This window comes from Seriola lalandi, unplaced genomic scaffold (assembly GCF_002814215.2).
Source record: "Seriola lalandi dorsalis isolate HSWRI2012SDOR001 ecotype SW California unplaced genomic scaffold, Sedor1 jcf7180002054570, whole genome shotgun sequence".
NCBI lineage: Eukaryota > Metazoa > Chordata > Actinopteri > Carangiformes > Carangidae > Seriola > Seriola lalandi.
Window position 1 is genome coordinate 3,738,707 of NW_019525123.1, and position 14,981 is coordinate 3,753,687.

General features: G+C 41.4%; 1 protein-coding gene across 1 annotated transcript in view; it reads right to left on the reverse strand.

Annotated features, from left to right (window-relative positions):
* The window catches only part of LOC111662964 (uncharacterized), a 102,220-nt gene that overhangs the window by 47,484 nt on the left and 39,755 nt on the right, over positions 1 to 14,981 (reverse strand). Inside the window, exons 4-6 of the mRNA XM_023417011.2 lie at positions 12,159 to 12,278; positions 4,392 to 4,559; positions 2,571 to 2,750 (exon numbers count right to left, since the gene is read on the reverse strand). Of these exons, the coding sequence (XP_023272779.2) occupies positions 2,571 to 2,750; positions 4,392 to 4,559; positions 12,159 to 12,278 (468 nt within the window). The remainder of the gene's footprint in view (positions 1 to 2,570; positions 2,751 to 4,391; positions 4,560 to 12,158; positions 12,279 to 14,981) is intronic.

The following is a 14,981-nucleotide window of genomic DNA, read 5'->3' on the forward strand; positions in this document are numbered from 1 at the left end:
ATTTCAAATAATATGCAATTTCAAATCTGTTATCCAATGTGCTTGAAAGAATAACTATGCGTACATACATTTTAAACTGAAGTCCCAGTGGGGGGCTCCAGCCAGAATATGCTGGAGTGTTAACAATAAACAAAAAGATCACACATTGAACTAACAGTCACAGATTTATGTTTTCATGTCGCATCCTATAAGCACACAGAAATGAAAATGAGTAACAAAAAAAGCTCTCATGCTACAACTAAATTGAACAAAACTGCTGAATACTTCCAGCAATTTCTCAGGCACAATTTTATTTACTTTGATTAGTCTCCATGCAGATGTGAGTCAATCATCCAGATCCCACTAGTATATTCAGAATCAAACATGTAAAAACGTGATTGTGATGGTGCGGAGATACAAGATATAAATGGCCTAACCTTCACATCAAAATACTTTTTTAGTATAAAAAAAACAGTGTGACCTCCCCACAAAAAACAAAGATGGAAAGACGGAATTTTGTACCAAAGTATACTGAACCTCCAAAGCCCAGAGTTTTAAAAGGAATACTCTACCCATTGGATCACAATGTATCTCTCCTTTTCTCAGCTATCCTTCCTCCCCACATCCCACAACCTCTCTCCATTTTCTACATTTCTCACACCAAATCCCTCCTCACCCCCCCTTTTTCTCCCTGCTGTTAAAATTAACCTGATGAGTAAAGAAATATCGACTGAACCCCACACATACAGTAGATCAAGTCAACCCTCCATAACTCCTAGGACTCAAGACAGACCAGTAGTTCCTCTCTTTATCTGCTGTCCCCTATGTACCCGTCTACTTCATGTGAATAAGATCTAAGAAAAAGAAAAAAGTGAGAACTACTTATTCTTTACAGAAAAGGCAAACTACTTCCCTATTCTTCTAAGCAAAGAAGCCAAAGTGAGAGGGGGAGAGAGTAAGAGGGAGAGTGAATCAGCAGAGTACATTTCAGATGAAGGAGAGAGTGTTGACAGTATTTGTTCAGCTGTGCTAATGTTAGGACATTTAGAGCTGCAAAGGAAAATACTTAATACAAAGTTCTCTCGGTTTCACTTACATTCAAGTGGAAGCAGGCACACTCACTCTCTTTTCCACACACCTACCTCTACCATTGTCCATACAATGGAATGAAGTGTGGATGAGTGAATGCATGAAGCACGCGTGTGTGTGTGTCCATGTGTGGGTGTGTGAGAGAGGGCTTGTAATAGATCAGAGAAAAAGCAGTTTTGGTGCATAAAGCAGGGCCAGATGTGGACCAGAAACCAGATCCCTGGACAGAGTGTAATGGTCCAATACTTGACTCAACGAATCTTAACATGAAAGACACAACCTCACACACTCCCACACATGCATGCAGATGTACAGTATAGCTTACTGAATACACTATTCATGCATACAAAACTCACATGCATCTTACACAGTTCTCAGATTTTTGAAAATGAGTTATCCGACAAGGAGTGAAGTCTCGATACAGTTTGCTTCCATCCTTCAGCATGAACACTGGAGTTATTTTCACTCCTCCAGAGTGAATTACAAGAGGTCAAAAATATGCTCTAAAATTTTTGATTGAAATATGTTATTATACAAAGCCCATTTGCCATAAAATAACAACAGCTATCGAGCAAGTAGTCTTTTAAATGTGCCCTCTATAAATTGTGTGACAGGTGCAACAATAGCCTCAGTTATAGCCAACAAAATCCTGACCCGAACCCTAACCCTAAAAATATTCTGAAAATGAGTATTGTTACTGAAGAGGCTTGCTAGTGAAAAGGACTGAACCTCGTGTGCTGCTTCCCTTTTTAAAAAATCCAAGCCTTTGAAATTCACCAATGGCTTAGTGAAAAGTATCTTTCCAACATGGTTAATTGAAGGTTAAACACAAACCAGCAAGAATTAACATACTGTATGCTTTTGGTATATCAGAAAAAAGGGCAGAGCATAAAAAGGTCTAAAAGGCAATGTAGCATTTGAACATGTGAGTTTTGAGTTTTACTGCCATCTTAATAGAAAAGAAAAATCCTATTTTAACAGAATAATCCAAATTTTTGTCGTCTGTCTTTGTCAAAAGTGTGTGTTTTTAATAAGGCTCTAAATATCAGAACATCCCATTACCCATTATCTAAAACTGTATTATCAGCACCATTGTAGAAATAGACAATGCCTGTCACAGTGAATATTACATTTGAAAATTGAATATTTAAATGAATCCCTCACCTGTATGACCCCTCTTATCAGCCCCATTGTGGGAAAAGACAATGCATTACATTAAAGTGAATATTATATTTCATCTCCATTCTGTAGAACCTGCATATTTTCAGTTTAACCATTTTTTCCCTGATACTGTCCACTTTATGTGGAAAACATTTCTGACCTTGTGAGCAAACAAAGTCGCTGATAATGTATCAATGTCAACAATACATGGCCAACAACAGGAAAGTCAAATGCGCTTGTCTCACTTGAATTGTTACAGTAAAAGGGCAAAACTGGACAAGCAAGGTTTTACAAGAATTCATAATTAAATATTTGAATGAAGACCTTGAGGAACCAATTACCTTTTTTCCAGTGGTACGATGCACGTGCGTCAGTACCTGCTGAAGACGCTCTACCTCTTTGTTGCCATGGTGCAACTGGTCCTGGATCTGCTGTTTCTGCTGTCTTTCCATGTTCAAACTGCTTTTGGTCTGATCCGGGGTCTCAGTGATGTCAGTCAACATGCAATCACTTATTTGTAACTGAGAAGTGAGCAGAGAAAAAAAGAAGGGGAGAGAAATGAATAATAATTGCAGCGTGTCTGGTTCTGTATGGTTTGAACCTTCTCCAAAGGCTGCGAGGGGGACAGTTATAGAGACAGCTGAGGAGGAAAGGAGCAGATGGAGAAGAATGGGGTCTAGCAGAAAGAGGAGATGAAAGTAGAATTTAAGGATGTTTGCCTCTGCTCTGTCTCCATAGCAGTGAAAGGGAACATCATAAAGGCATTGTGCCAGGTTGGGGAACCCTGCAGTTACTGCTTAGATTCAGGACCAATAAAATTGCTTGACTATACTCATCATAAAGTCATAGGACACTTGCTTTAGACTAGTGCTTCTTAAACCTCGGGGCAGCACTCACAGAGAGTTGTGATCCTTTTTCTATCTGCTGCCCATCAGACATGAGAAACAAGATGCTTTTATTAACATGGATCCTTGTAAAACTGTGCATTTCTTTAATCCTCACTCTAGATGATAAGCTTGAACCCACCCCACCTTTCTAATGTTGAAAATCATTCTGTGTACTTCCATGTACACACAGTCCTGGAATGGCTAACATTCGCTAAAATTAAATTGTTACTAAAACCTGTAACACTGCAAGTATGTGAAGTGAGCCCCAGAATATCAGTTATACGTGGAAATGCAAATACAATTTTCAAATAATCACATCTGAACTGCTGCCGTCGATGTCAAAAAGGTAAGAAAATTAAGTTAGTGTTGGAAAACTAAGGGCATAATGTCGGCATAAGAGGGTGTTTCGAGTATTCGCTAAGTCAAGTAACTAACATTTTTTTATGTTGAATGTACTTCATTTAGTTGGCTGGCAGGCACCCGCACTGAAAAAACACTAGTAGCAGATGAATGACTTGGTTTGGTCAAGGACACAGTAAATGGGTTAATTTAAGTCTAAAACACATCACTGCCATGCACCACTCTAATATACCTAAAGGGGCGAGAGGAGGACGGACAGAAGGAGAGTGAAAGAAATACAGTAGGAGAGACAGAGAGAGGGAGAGACAGAGAGAGAGAGAGAGAGAATTTTAAGGAAAGCAGAAAAAGGACAATAAGAGAAACCTAAAGGCCATTCCATTCATCATGTGTATGACTCTTTAATGTTCCCATTCATTACCATTGGTTCTCTTTGGGGTGAAGGCAAGACTGGACAAGAGAGATGAGAGAGAAAAAGAAAGAAGAATAAGAAACAAAGAAAGTAAAAGAAAAAAAATGATCTAAAGAAAGAATTATGAATGGGAAAAAAAACAAAATAATATTTAACCCCTCCTCCACTCTTGGTCTCTCTCTTGGCTAAGTGATATTAATACGAACATGGTTCTTTATTGTACAATGAGCCAAACCTCTGCGGAGCTAAGATGGTGGCGATGAGTTATTAAATATGGAGAGAGGGTGAGAGAGGAAAGGCGGAGGGGGATGATTAACTGTGAAGGAAGTAAAAAGTGAGGAGAATTCCCTGATGTACCTGAGTGGATTTGATAGAGAAGGTTGCCCAATTCTGTTCCTTATTTAAGAAAAACTCCCTTCGTGTGTGTGTGTGTGTGTGTGTGTGTGTGTGTGTGTGTGTGTGTGTGTGTGTGTGTGTGTGTGTGTGTTTGTGTTTGTGTTACCTACTTTGCTCTGCAGCGAGGTCAGACTTTCTTTGAGTTGTGAGTTGTCTTGGACCAGCTGTTGTGTGTGTTTCTCCTTCACTGCCAAGGTTCTCTTCAGAGAGTCCTGTGTGGCTCGCAAACCAACCACATCCTGGTTCAGGTGCCTCACATGTTCCTCTCTCGCTTTCATCTAACACACACACATGGACAACAGAACAGTCTGCACTGTATGTACACATATACCATACATGTACAAACCAACACCACTGACATTTACTTTTCTCAGGTTTTGGTCTTTATACTGTACAGCCAATAGTTGTTTTTCAAATTTAATTTTTATTTTCCTCGTATGCATCTGAAACTACTGGGTGTACACAATAGCATATGGTGTGCCAAAGATCTTGTGAAAGACAGTCTCTTGTGTACACCACATCTTTATTGTCTGTGCAATAATGTCGGCAGATGTACTAAAGATAAGTTCAATTGAGCAGAGCAACATGGTCAATGTTTATTAGTGTATTAGCATTTTGTTTAAAAAAGTCTAATCCTCATGGTATATGTTTAAAACTGTAACTTTAAAAATTAAACTCACCATCTATGCACTAAGCAGGAAACACTATAGAACATGCTCTATGTATATCAAAGCTGAAACAAAATAACTGTTGCTGTGTTACTACACATAAATTAGTGCTTGAGTAATTATTGGGGGAAATAGACTGATTATTTCTAAGGAAGCAGACAGTGGTTGAACTCCTCACCCCATGCATGACTATGAGTGTGTGTGGGCCTGTGGTTCAGAACCCCTTGCCAAATCAAAGCCCCTATTCATTAGCACTGTGTTAAATGAGCCCTGTGTTAGATTAGTAAGGAGGCTCCACAGACAGTCAACACAAATCCAAACGCACCCTCACAAACACATTTATATATACACACACGTAGACTTTTATATGCACATACACACACAAGTACACATTTTTGTCAGTCGGAATGATTTGAGAGAAAGAAAGACCACATGCCGATATAACCACATACAATATACACTTAAACATGCACTCATAGTGGTTACCTATTGTGCATCTTTCTTAACTACAGAACTTTCTCAAGCTCTCTCATCTCCTCTAAAAGCAGACTGTGTTCTGTACTTGTGTCTTAACACTGACACAACCCACCTCTAGCTCCTTTCAGAGAGTTCCCTAACTATCCAGTATACACTGAGGTCCAAAAGTCTGAGACCACTTTCCCACTGGGGAAATATATATATCATATCATAATATATATACATATATATCATTCAGTGTATCGTGACGGTAAGCTAAAAGTGGTCTTTTATGCAGTTAACTCATCTACAGCATGGCTAATGGATGGTAACAATTATAAGCAATGGGGCAGCCAGTATTGCAACACTGAATTAAAATTACTCTTTTATCTGGATACTTCAGCAATATTAGTGTGACTATTGGGAAATAAAATAAGTTTTACAAAACTGAGACAATAATGTGTGAATTTCAGTGCTCCAGCCAAGTGGATTGCAAAAGCACAGTTCAACACATTAAGTAAGTGGGAAAAAGTTCATCTTCTTTATGTTAACCCATCTATAGTGCAAGAGGGATTTCAGATGAAAAACGATTATGGAGCAAAAGAGCACATTTTCTACACATTTTAAATATTATTACCATCAATGTTAAACGAAGTTAAAGCAATGAGATCTCCTAGATCTCCTTCAGCTGTTTTCCTGTACTTAAGATTACAAGTCCTGCTATTGGACAGAAACAATTTCATATGCAATAAACATTGTGTACTGAATATCCAATTAATACATGAACACTTTTTACCCATCAATCCATATGTTCTTAACAAATGTGCAAAGCATATATTTGAGAAAGTACATTTAAAAAATAAGCTTAATAGATAGATAGATAAATAATTTATTTATCTAAGTCTAAGGTCTAAGGCTCTAGGAGGATCTAAGGTAAAGCTAGTTCTGAGCTCAGTGTAAATATGACACAAGAAAGGGTAAGTCTGTCATAACCAAGCCCTTTTTAGAAAGAATATGTTTAATTGTTAATAATTATATTAAATTAACTAAGATAAAACCCAGCCTTTCTTAAACTACTCATATACTAACATTTACTACAATAAAATATAAAGCCCCATATACAATTTTGTTTAGTTTGAGTGATTTATATCTACTATCACAATCCATTTTTATGTGAATATGGTTTGTAATAGAAGTATTAATAGTATTTTGCTAAACTGAAACCCAGTGGGGTGTGATGACTTTTATAGATAGGCAAGCAGAGCCAAACAATCAACTACAACCCCATTCCAAAAACCACTATCTCATTATGCGATTTAGCTGTGTTGTATGTAGCTTTACAACACCAATGAGTAAAATATATGGACCAGACAAAAACATACCTTTTCATATCAGTTCTCAATCTTCAATCTTTGTTAAAGGGCCTGTTATGATGCCTCATGATTTTGTGCTGCCTATACTGCCTGTGCTGAGAGTCTCTGCCTGTACATCTTTGCCTTTCTGCACTCCGTCCTGACTGAAAAAGTATTATTCTTTTGAACTGACCAAACATATCAAATGTGCAGTATAGAGGAAAAATATTTAAAAAATCACTTCCACAGTAATCTTCAATATATTTACGATTAACTGACAATGAAACACTCTAGTGACAATGCAGAGTCCTTAATTTTCCTGCCTCAATATTGTTAACCTTTTCTGGCTCATCGTCCAGACTGTAGCTGGCAAACATAGGGGAGACGTGGGAACTTGGCTAAGGTCTTGAAGGGTTGGCATTTATTTACTGACAAATAGCTTAAAGTGCACATATAGGCTATTCCATTGCTACGTTCACAGCTATACTACTAACTTCTAACTCTCTGCTCCGGTCACCAGCCTCACTGCACTCTCTCCCTCTTTCTCCTGCTATGCACAAAAGCTATGTACTGAGCTTTTCCTGAAAGGAGCTAGGCTACCTGTGTAACAATATGCTGTCTAAAACTTCTCAACCTTACTGCAGATCTTGCACAGATATGATAAATCACATAGTAATTTGCTCGTTCACTTGCTACTGCTGCCTCTTAACAGCTAGGAATTTTCTAATGCATAATAAAATTTAGTTTCCACACACATCTGCACATGTGTATAATGCGTGCAATATCATAACCATTTTCAGAATGGTCCAACTGTTTGTTTAGCATTGGAACAGAACACAAAACAAGGCCCAAGGATGTCTTTCCCTATTTGCTCCATCAGGGCCCCCACCACGTACTGCTGCAGTGGTGCATGGGAGCAGCGGGCCCTTACGCTGACACATCTGCCCACTCAGGGCACCACCCTGACTCCAGCCAGCCTTTTATCAGTGCTAGAGTCACACGTGCCTCTTGCTGTTGCCTCAGTTGTAGTGTGGTCAATGGCAGCCACCATCCTCATTGCTGGTGGTTTGGGTGGCTGCCACCAGTGCTATACAGTGGGCTGGGAGAGCACATCAGCATTGTCATGATGTTGATGCCCTGCTCGATGTTGGATTTCAAAGTCATATCCTTGAAGTGCCTCTAGCCATCAGATCACCTTATCTTCAGGATGCTTAAAACTCAGGAGCCTAGTAAGTGAGTCGTTGTCTGTGATGACGAGGAAGTGGCTACCATGCAAGTATGGTCGGAAGTGCAATACCTACAGGACCACTGCCAGCAGCTCACGGCAGGTAATGCAGTAGTTCTTTTCCACCCGGCTCAGGGTGTGACTGTAGTAGGCCACAGCCTGCTCTCCAAGACTAGGCCAAGACTGGGGCTTTTGTGAGAGTCGCCTTGATTCAGATAAAGGCAACAGCACATGTGTTGTTGCAGTTGAATGGTCGACCTTTGTGGGTTAGGCCATGGAGTCGGTTGGCGATAGTGGCAAAGTTCTGGATAAAGTGCCAGAAGTATGACGCCAGGCACAGGGCCTTCCACACCTCACTGACATTGGCAGGGTTTAGCCAGTCCCAAAGACCTACCACCTGAGTTTAACTGTCTGGCCAAAAGCACCTTCTCCATCAGCTGCTTGAATGTTGCTAGTGTGTTGAAGAGCTTGAACACCATGACATGGAGCTGCCACAGCCACCGTACAATGGTGAAGGTGGTCTTTTTTCTTCAATCAAGGGCCAGTTCCACCTTCCAGTATCTGCTACGTAGGTTGAGGGAGGTGAATCAGCTGGATCCTTCAATCCAGTTGAGGGCATTGGAGATTAAAGAGAGAAGGAAAGAGTCCTTTTTCGGGTCAGTAGTCCACGCAGAACTGCCAGGACAACCATCTTTCTTCCTCACCAAGATGACTGTAGCTGCCAACAGACTGTTGGAGGGCTTGATCACCCCAGCTGAGCCGGTCTTCATGGCATTCTGGGCCAGCCCATTCTGCCTTTGTCTTTGTCTCTAGCAGCACTGCTGTCTGCATAGTTATTGAGGAGGCGTTTCAACTGGTGGCACTGCTACAGGTCGAGGCTATCAGAACATTGCCATAAGTTATCTTGGCGGTAGGGAAGGATGGTTGTCCCAGCAGAGGGAAGGATGGCAGACTCAGCAGTTGTGGCTGAGGCAAGCTGTGGGGATGCAGGGTTACTGGTGGTGGTGGCTCAGATAGTGAGACAGAGGGGCTCAGTACCTCCTGGGCAACTGTCTCGTCATCAAAAACAAAAAACCTGTGACCTAGACAGCCAACCAGCCTGCATCGACCTTGAAAGGAGACTGGGGACTGGTAGAGAATGATGGTTCCCTCACTGGACCACTCCACTGCTCTTTTATTCCAGCTTGATGGCTCCAGCTTTTGGCACTGGTGCTGGGCAATCGTGGGCTATGTGACCAGGCTTTTCCAGTTTGTAAGAGCAACCGGTAAGCCGAGATGGATGTCACCTGTATGAAGGCCATCACTGAGATTTCTTCGATTGAGGCTGACCTTAGCAGACTACTTCTGCATCCTCTCACTCTTTATAGTCAGTCATCCTGATGTGTGGCCTTCCTAGCCTTCTCCCAGGAAGGCAACTTTGCGGAGAGCCTCGCTGAGGAATTGGGGCATAGCAAGACGACCATGCAGCTGTGAGCCACTGCAGGAAAGCTTGGAGGCCCAGCTCCTTTTGGGAGGCTGTGGGGAACTGCAGGTAACCATGTCAGGCATGCACTTAGACATCTGCAGCAAAGGTGCGGCTGCTTAGTTACGTAGCTGCTCCCTGCTTTGGTCAGCGAGAACCGAAATCGTCGCTTCCGTGCCACGGTCAGGGCCTGGTGGTCCCACTGCTCTGGTGGGAGCACCAGGAACACCTTTCCCTCCAATGCCAGGGCCAGGTGAGTGGTAGCTTTTTTGTCACTCCAGACACTACATGCTGTTAGTTGGACTTGTGAGATGTACAGCTCTAGCTTTATCATCTGTAGTACTTCGGTAGGTTGGCTGGCAGTTGTGTGGCATGACAGTCTGGGAGTGGGAGCCCTTGGTGGTGGTCGCTGGCACCAGTGGCAGCAATGTATAGCAGTGACTCGATTTATCTAACATGCAGCAGGGTTTCACAGGCAGTAGTCCCCCTGGTCACTGTGGGGTGGTCAGTGGCAGCAGGAAGAAAAGTGTTCCTCTGTAGTGGCACTATTGGCCTCTTTATGATGGTGGGTCCATGGTGTGCTGGAGCCATCAGAGTGGGCTCGAAAACTAACCATACCTGCCAGACCATGCCAGGTTTTCCAAGTGCCAATGGGTCTGCTCAGTGGCTTACTCTACTTGTTGGATCTCTCTCTCTATCCATTTTTCAGTCCAAGTGCCCAAATCCCACATCTGACACCTATATGGTGAGCTAGTTTAACATTGTCTTTGCCAGACAATCACGGAAAAACTACATCAAACAACCACAACAAAACATGAACAAAATTAAAAACAAAATTAACCATGCAGTGGCCCATATATCTAAGCACCAGGCAGCTAGTTAAAGATCGCAATGTCTGTCAAAATCTCTCCTATAGCCCAAGGTCTTTATGCCACTGACTTTCAGAACTCTATAATATTGTTACATAATTAATACATTACAGTGATTTTTTTCATCCCCAAATCTGCCACCATCAGAGATGATTAAAAGTTCCCATGTGGTCTGTGGGAAGTCTTAATTTTCCAGTGGGGGAGTATAGGACCTTAGCTGGAAGTCCGGAAGAAAGAATATCAGATTTGCGATTTTATTTCAAATGAGTGCTTAAGCCTTGGACTTTCATATTAGTAAAGCCCCTTTTGAGAGAGAAACCTCAATCTGATCAAGTCTCATTACTTTAGCAATCAAAGTTTCGCCCCTGGGGTCCTCCTCTCAACTCCTGCCCTCCGCCTACTTCTTCTCCTCCTTCCCTCATCTTTCCTCTTTTCTCCTCTCCTAGCCATCATATGTTTTTGCTACGAAGGCTGAGGAGAGGAGAAAGGGAGAGCGGCTTGCACAAATCCTTGATTGGCCAAAGTCTATCCTCCATCTAGGATTACGAATAGAAGTGGAACATTTGAGGACAAAGTAAGGAGGGGTGAGGAGGGGAAGAGACAGAGAAAAAAAAAGAGAGAGACTGAGTGTGAGCGAGAGATGTGAGTTGCAGAGTTATGGGCACAGAGAGAGAGGGTGGCTAATATAATTGAATTAAAAAGATGGAGCGGGGCCATTTCTAGCAGGTGGGAGTGTGGAGTGAGAAGGAGCAGGCGAGATATTAACTTCTAATAAAAGAGAGATTAGAAAGTGGCTAGGAGGACTGCTATGTCTTTACCTGTGGGAGTGACAGCCCCCACATAACCTTTCACTGCAATATGCACACTGATATTGGCCACCATATTCTGAGCGTGCCCCACACAGACAGACAAATACTCATACACAAGCATTCATACATGTACGTGCGTCTCTGCAGGTTTGCATCCCCAAAAATTACCCATACAGTATGTATACACACATACATATGCAGAAATAAGTGACATTTGAGGAGCCACACAAGCACTCACACTCATGAGAGCAGTGTGTAATGCAATGCATTATCAGCTCTCATTCAATGATCCAACAAGCGGCAGCCATCAGATAATGAAGACGCAGCTCTTTGGGAAGCTGCTGCTATACAGGCAATTAATTAACTAATTGGTCTAACAAGCTCATTAATGCCACGCTTTTTTGGCAGCGAGTATGAATACATTAACAAGGCTAATTCAATTAAACAGGTGCAGATTTCACAGCTGCCTCTCTCTCTCTCACACACACACACACACACACACACACACACACACACACACACACACACACACACACACAAATCCTACAGGTGTTGTGTACTTGTTTGCTCCATTTGACTCTGATGTCTTTCTCAGCGAAACCTTGGCATTCGATCAAAAGCATAATGATATGCAGATCAAGTGGTGTGTACCATCTGTGTATGTGAGTGTATTTCTGTCAGTGCTTGTGCCTCAATGAGCCGGTGTGCCTTTGAATCAAAAGTAGAGCTCAATAAGCTATAACAGCAATGGTAATCTGTATAATTGAAAGGGTATAAAATAAGTGGATGGAAAACTGATTGAAGCCCTATGAAAGCATAGTTAAATTAACTAACAGAATCCCAGGGGTCAACCAATAATGTTAGCCAAAGCTGCGCAATGCAATTTTCAATTTGCACCATAGCTTTTCAATATTATATATTCATGTACTTGTGTGTTTGACAACAAAATGCTTTGAGCTGCATGTGAAAAGGTCGTCTTGAAGTTTCTGGCCCCAATACTTGGCAGTCTACGTTCACACGTTTGGTTGTGTCTCACCTTCTGTTTCATGCCATTCAGCTCTTTGGTGAGTTGGTTAATCCTCGCCTCTTTCTCTTCCATCCTTCTCTCAAATAAGGCGCTGAGCTCGCTCCTCAAAGTCACCATTTTGGCCTCGGTCTGGAACACAGTCAGCAGTTCATATTCATCCATTGTCGTGAAAACTGATGAAGATATTATTATACGATATTGCGTGGAATTATCCTCATAGGATTACAAAATATCAATAAAATTGTCACATTTTAATATTTTCAGGACCCAAACGCAAACACACTCAAAGGCTGATTGGTGCAGTGAATCAGTGGTGGACAGGCCATTGGGAGCACTGGGACATGTCCCGGTAGCCTGAGGGTCCTTTCGGCTTGCACCATGAACAGTCAGTTTGGCCAGCCATAATATAAAAAGCAGGAATGAGTTAACAGACTGCATCACCTCACCTGTACATGACGGCTACCTGTCAAACTGCTGTGACTCGCAGTGTGTGTCCACACCGTTGCCACTGCAGCGCTGCCAGCCCTATCTTTCTACATTGAGTTTGCCTTTGATAATGGCCATGAATAATAATAATTATCCATCGCTGATGAGTGGTCAGAAAAGCTGTAACCAGAAAGCAGTCATGTGATTTTTGTTTACCCTTATTCAGAGCAAGAGAGAAAGATAGAGAGACAGAGACAGAGACAGAGAGAAGCAGAGAGAGAGCACAGTAGAAAACTAATGTCTTTCACCTTTATTAACTTTTTGAAATAATATAATTATAGCATCCAGTTTCTACTATGACTACATAATAAACATGCAGCCTCCACTTTAATTACAATTGCTAAAATGGTTAATAAACATAATATTTATAATTGGACATACTTTTTTATATTGGTTGGACGCATTTTTGGTATTTTGTAATATGCATAACTTTCCTCCCAGATGAACATAGTGGCCAATTTATAACTAATCTGGTACCCATTACATCAACAAATAGGGTTAGCCAACAAAATTAGCATTCTGATGGTTTACGTGACAACGCCCTCAAATTCCCGGCCTGAATTGTTGTTCACCTCTGCAGTGAAGGTAGTTAAATAATCAGAAAGAAACTCCAGAACTTACAGGAAGGCAGAGGCACTTAGGAGACATGAACAGGAATTAGGCAGGAACAACAAACAGGATTTTCTACACGAGTAACACGAGGGAAACATAACCAGGAACTTGCAGAGGTGATCTGACAAAGAGTGAGAGGAATACAGAGACTAATACACACAAGGGGAGCAGATAACGAGACACAGGTGCAACTAATTGGGGTGAGGCAGGTAATCAGCAAAAGGTGGGAAACACGGGCAGGAAGTAAAATGAATGGTGACCTAAGGAAAATGGTTTCAAAATAAAATAAATAAATAAAAGTCACTCAGAGGGGCAGGTTATGACAAAAATGGCAAAAAATACAAACACATCACAAGATTGTTCCCATGATTTGATTTTCTCATGATGTATAGATAATACAGATACTTCCCATTCACATAAGGAAGGTCAGCATGCGCTCAGATTATAACCCTAACTCTAACCCTAACCGTAACCCTTCATGCATAAATTATGCTTCACTTGCACACTAATACACAAACACACAAACATAGCAGAGTGGGACTTCTAATGATGATGGGCTTGTAAGTCTCATGTGTTATCATGGTGTGAGTGTGGGTTTGGTTTGTTATGGTAGCAGCTACAGTGGCAGCTCCCTCATAAGCCCACTAAAGCACTGAGGTCGGTGGTTAGCTAAACTCCCATGGAGCTGATACCACTGATTAATTTCCTCCATCTCTATTGCCCCCACCCCTTCCCCATCCATAGGTCTGCCTTCTTTCCCTTCCCCCAGCCCGTTCAACTACTGCTGAATATTAAATCAGTTCCTTTTTTTAATTTCCAGATAACCACAGTTCATTTTTTTCCAAGTGTCATTTAGCCATGACATGGTGTAGCAGCTATATATTAGGGATGGTTGATGTGAGTTATTGTTATTGTTATCGTTTTTCCATTTACTGCCTATGTGTCCTACTGTACACTATGCATGGCTAAATCATTACCTGCACGTGGTACAAATATCCAATAACAACATTAGTAATTTGCAGTGAAATCAAAACCACACCAACACCAAAAGTCTTTTCACCATAGCATAATATTGACTGCTGTGTTTGTGTCCCACTAGTTGATAATGAAGGATGTGTCTAAGTTCATATGTATGCTTGTGTGTAAAGCGGTAAGAGAGGTATATTGTTGTTTCTGTTCTGTTTTCTAGTGATTTGGATTTTTTTTACTGAGCTCTATACCACTTAGAGACTAATATTAAAGAGGTAACTGACACACAGAAGAAATGCACTAGCAAGCTTTGTTGAGAGTATTTGTTTATATACATATATTTATTAACATTAACGTGTGCACACGTGGAAACAAGCACACAGACAGACACACATCAGGGGCGTCATCACTCACTGTCCCAGCTGCAAATGAAATCTCATTCTCTCTAACAATCTGAGAGGCCCACTCTAAAACATCTCTCTCCCTCCTGTCTCCCTACCCCCTTCTTCTTAGTCTTCACTAAATCACACCTATTTTTTCTTTACCAATCTGCACGACTGTTAAATATATTTATGGAAAACACATGCTGAGCAGAAACCATCATGCACATGACCTATGTGCACTCATTTGTGTTTTTGTCAGTGTGATCAAATATTTATTTGTCCCTTCATTTGCACACAGGATAACACTTCACTATCCTATCACTGAGCTTTGTCCTGTATCCAGACATGTAACAACAACAGCTGCTCTCAGGTTTTAGCTTTT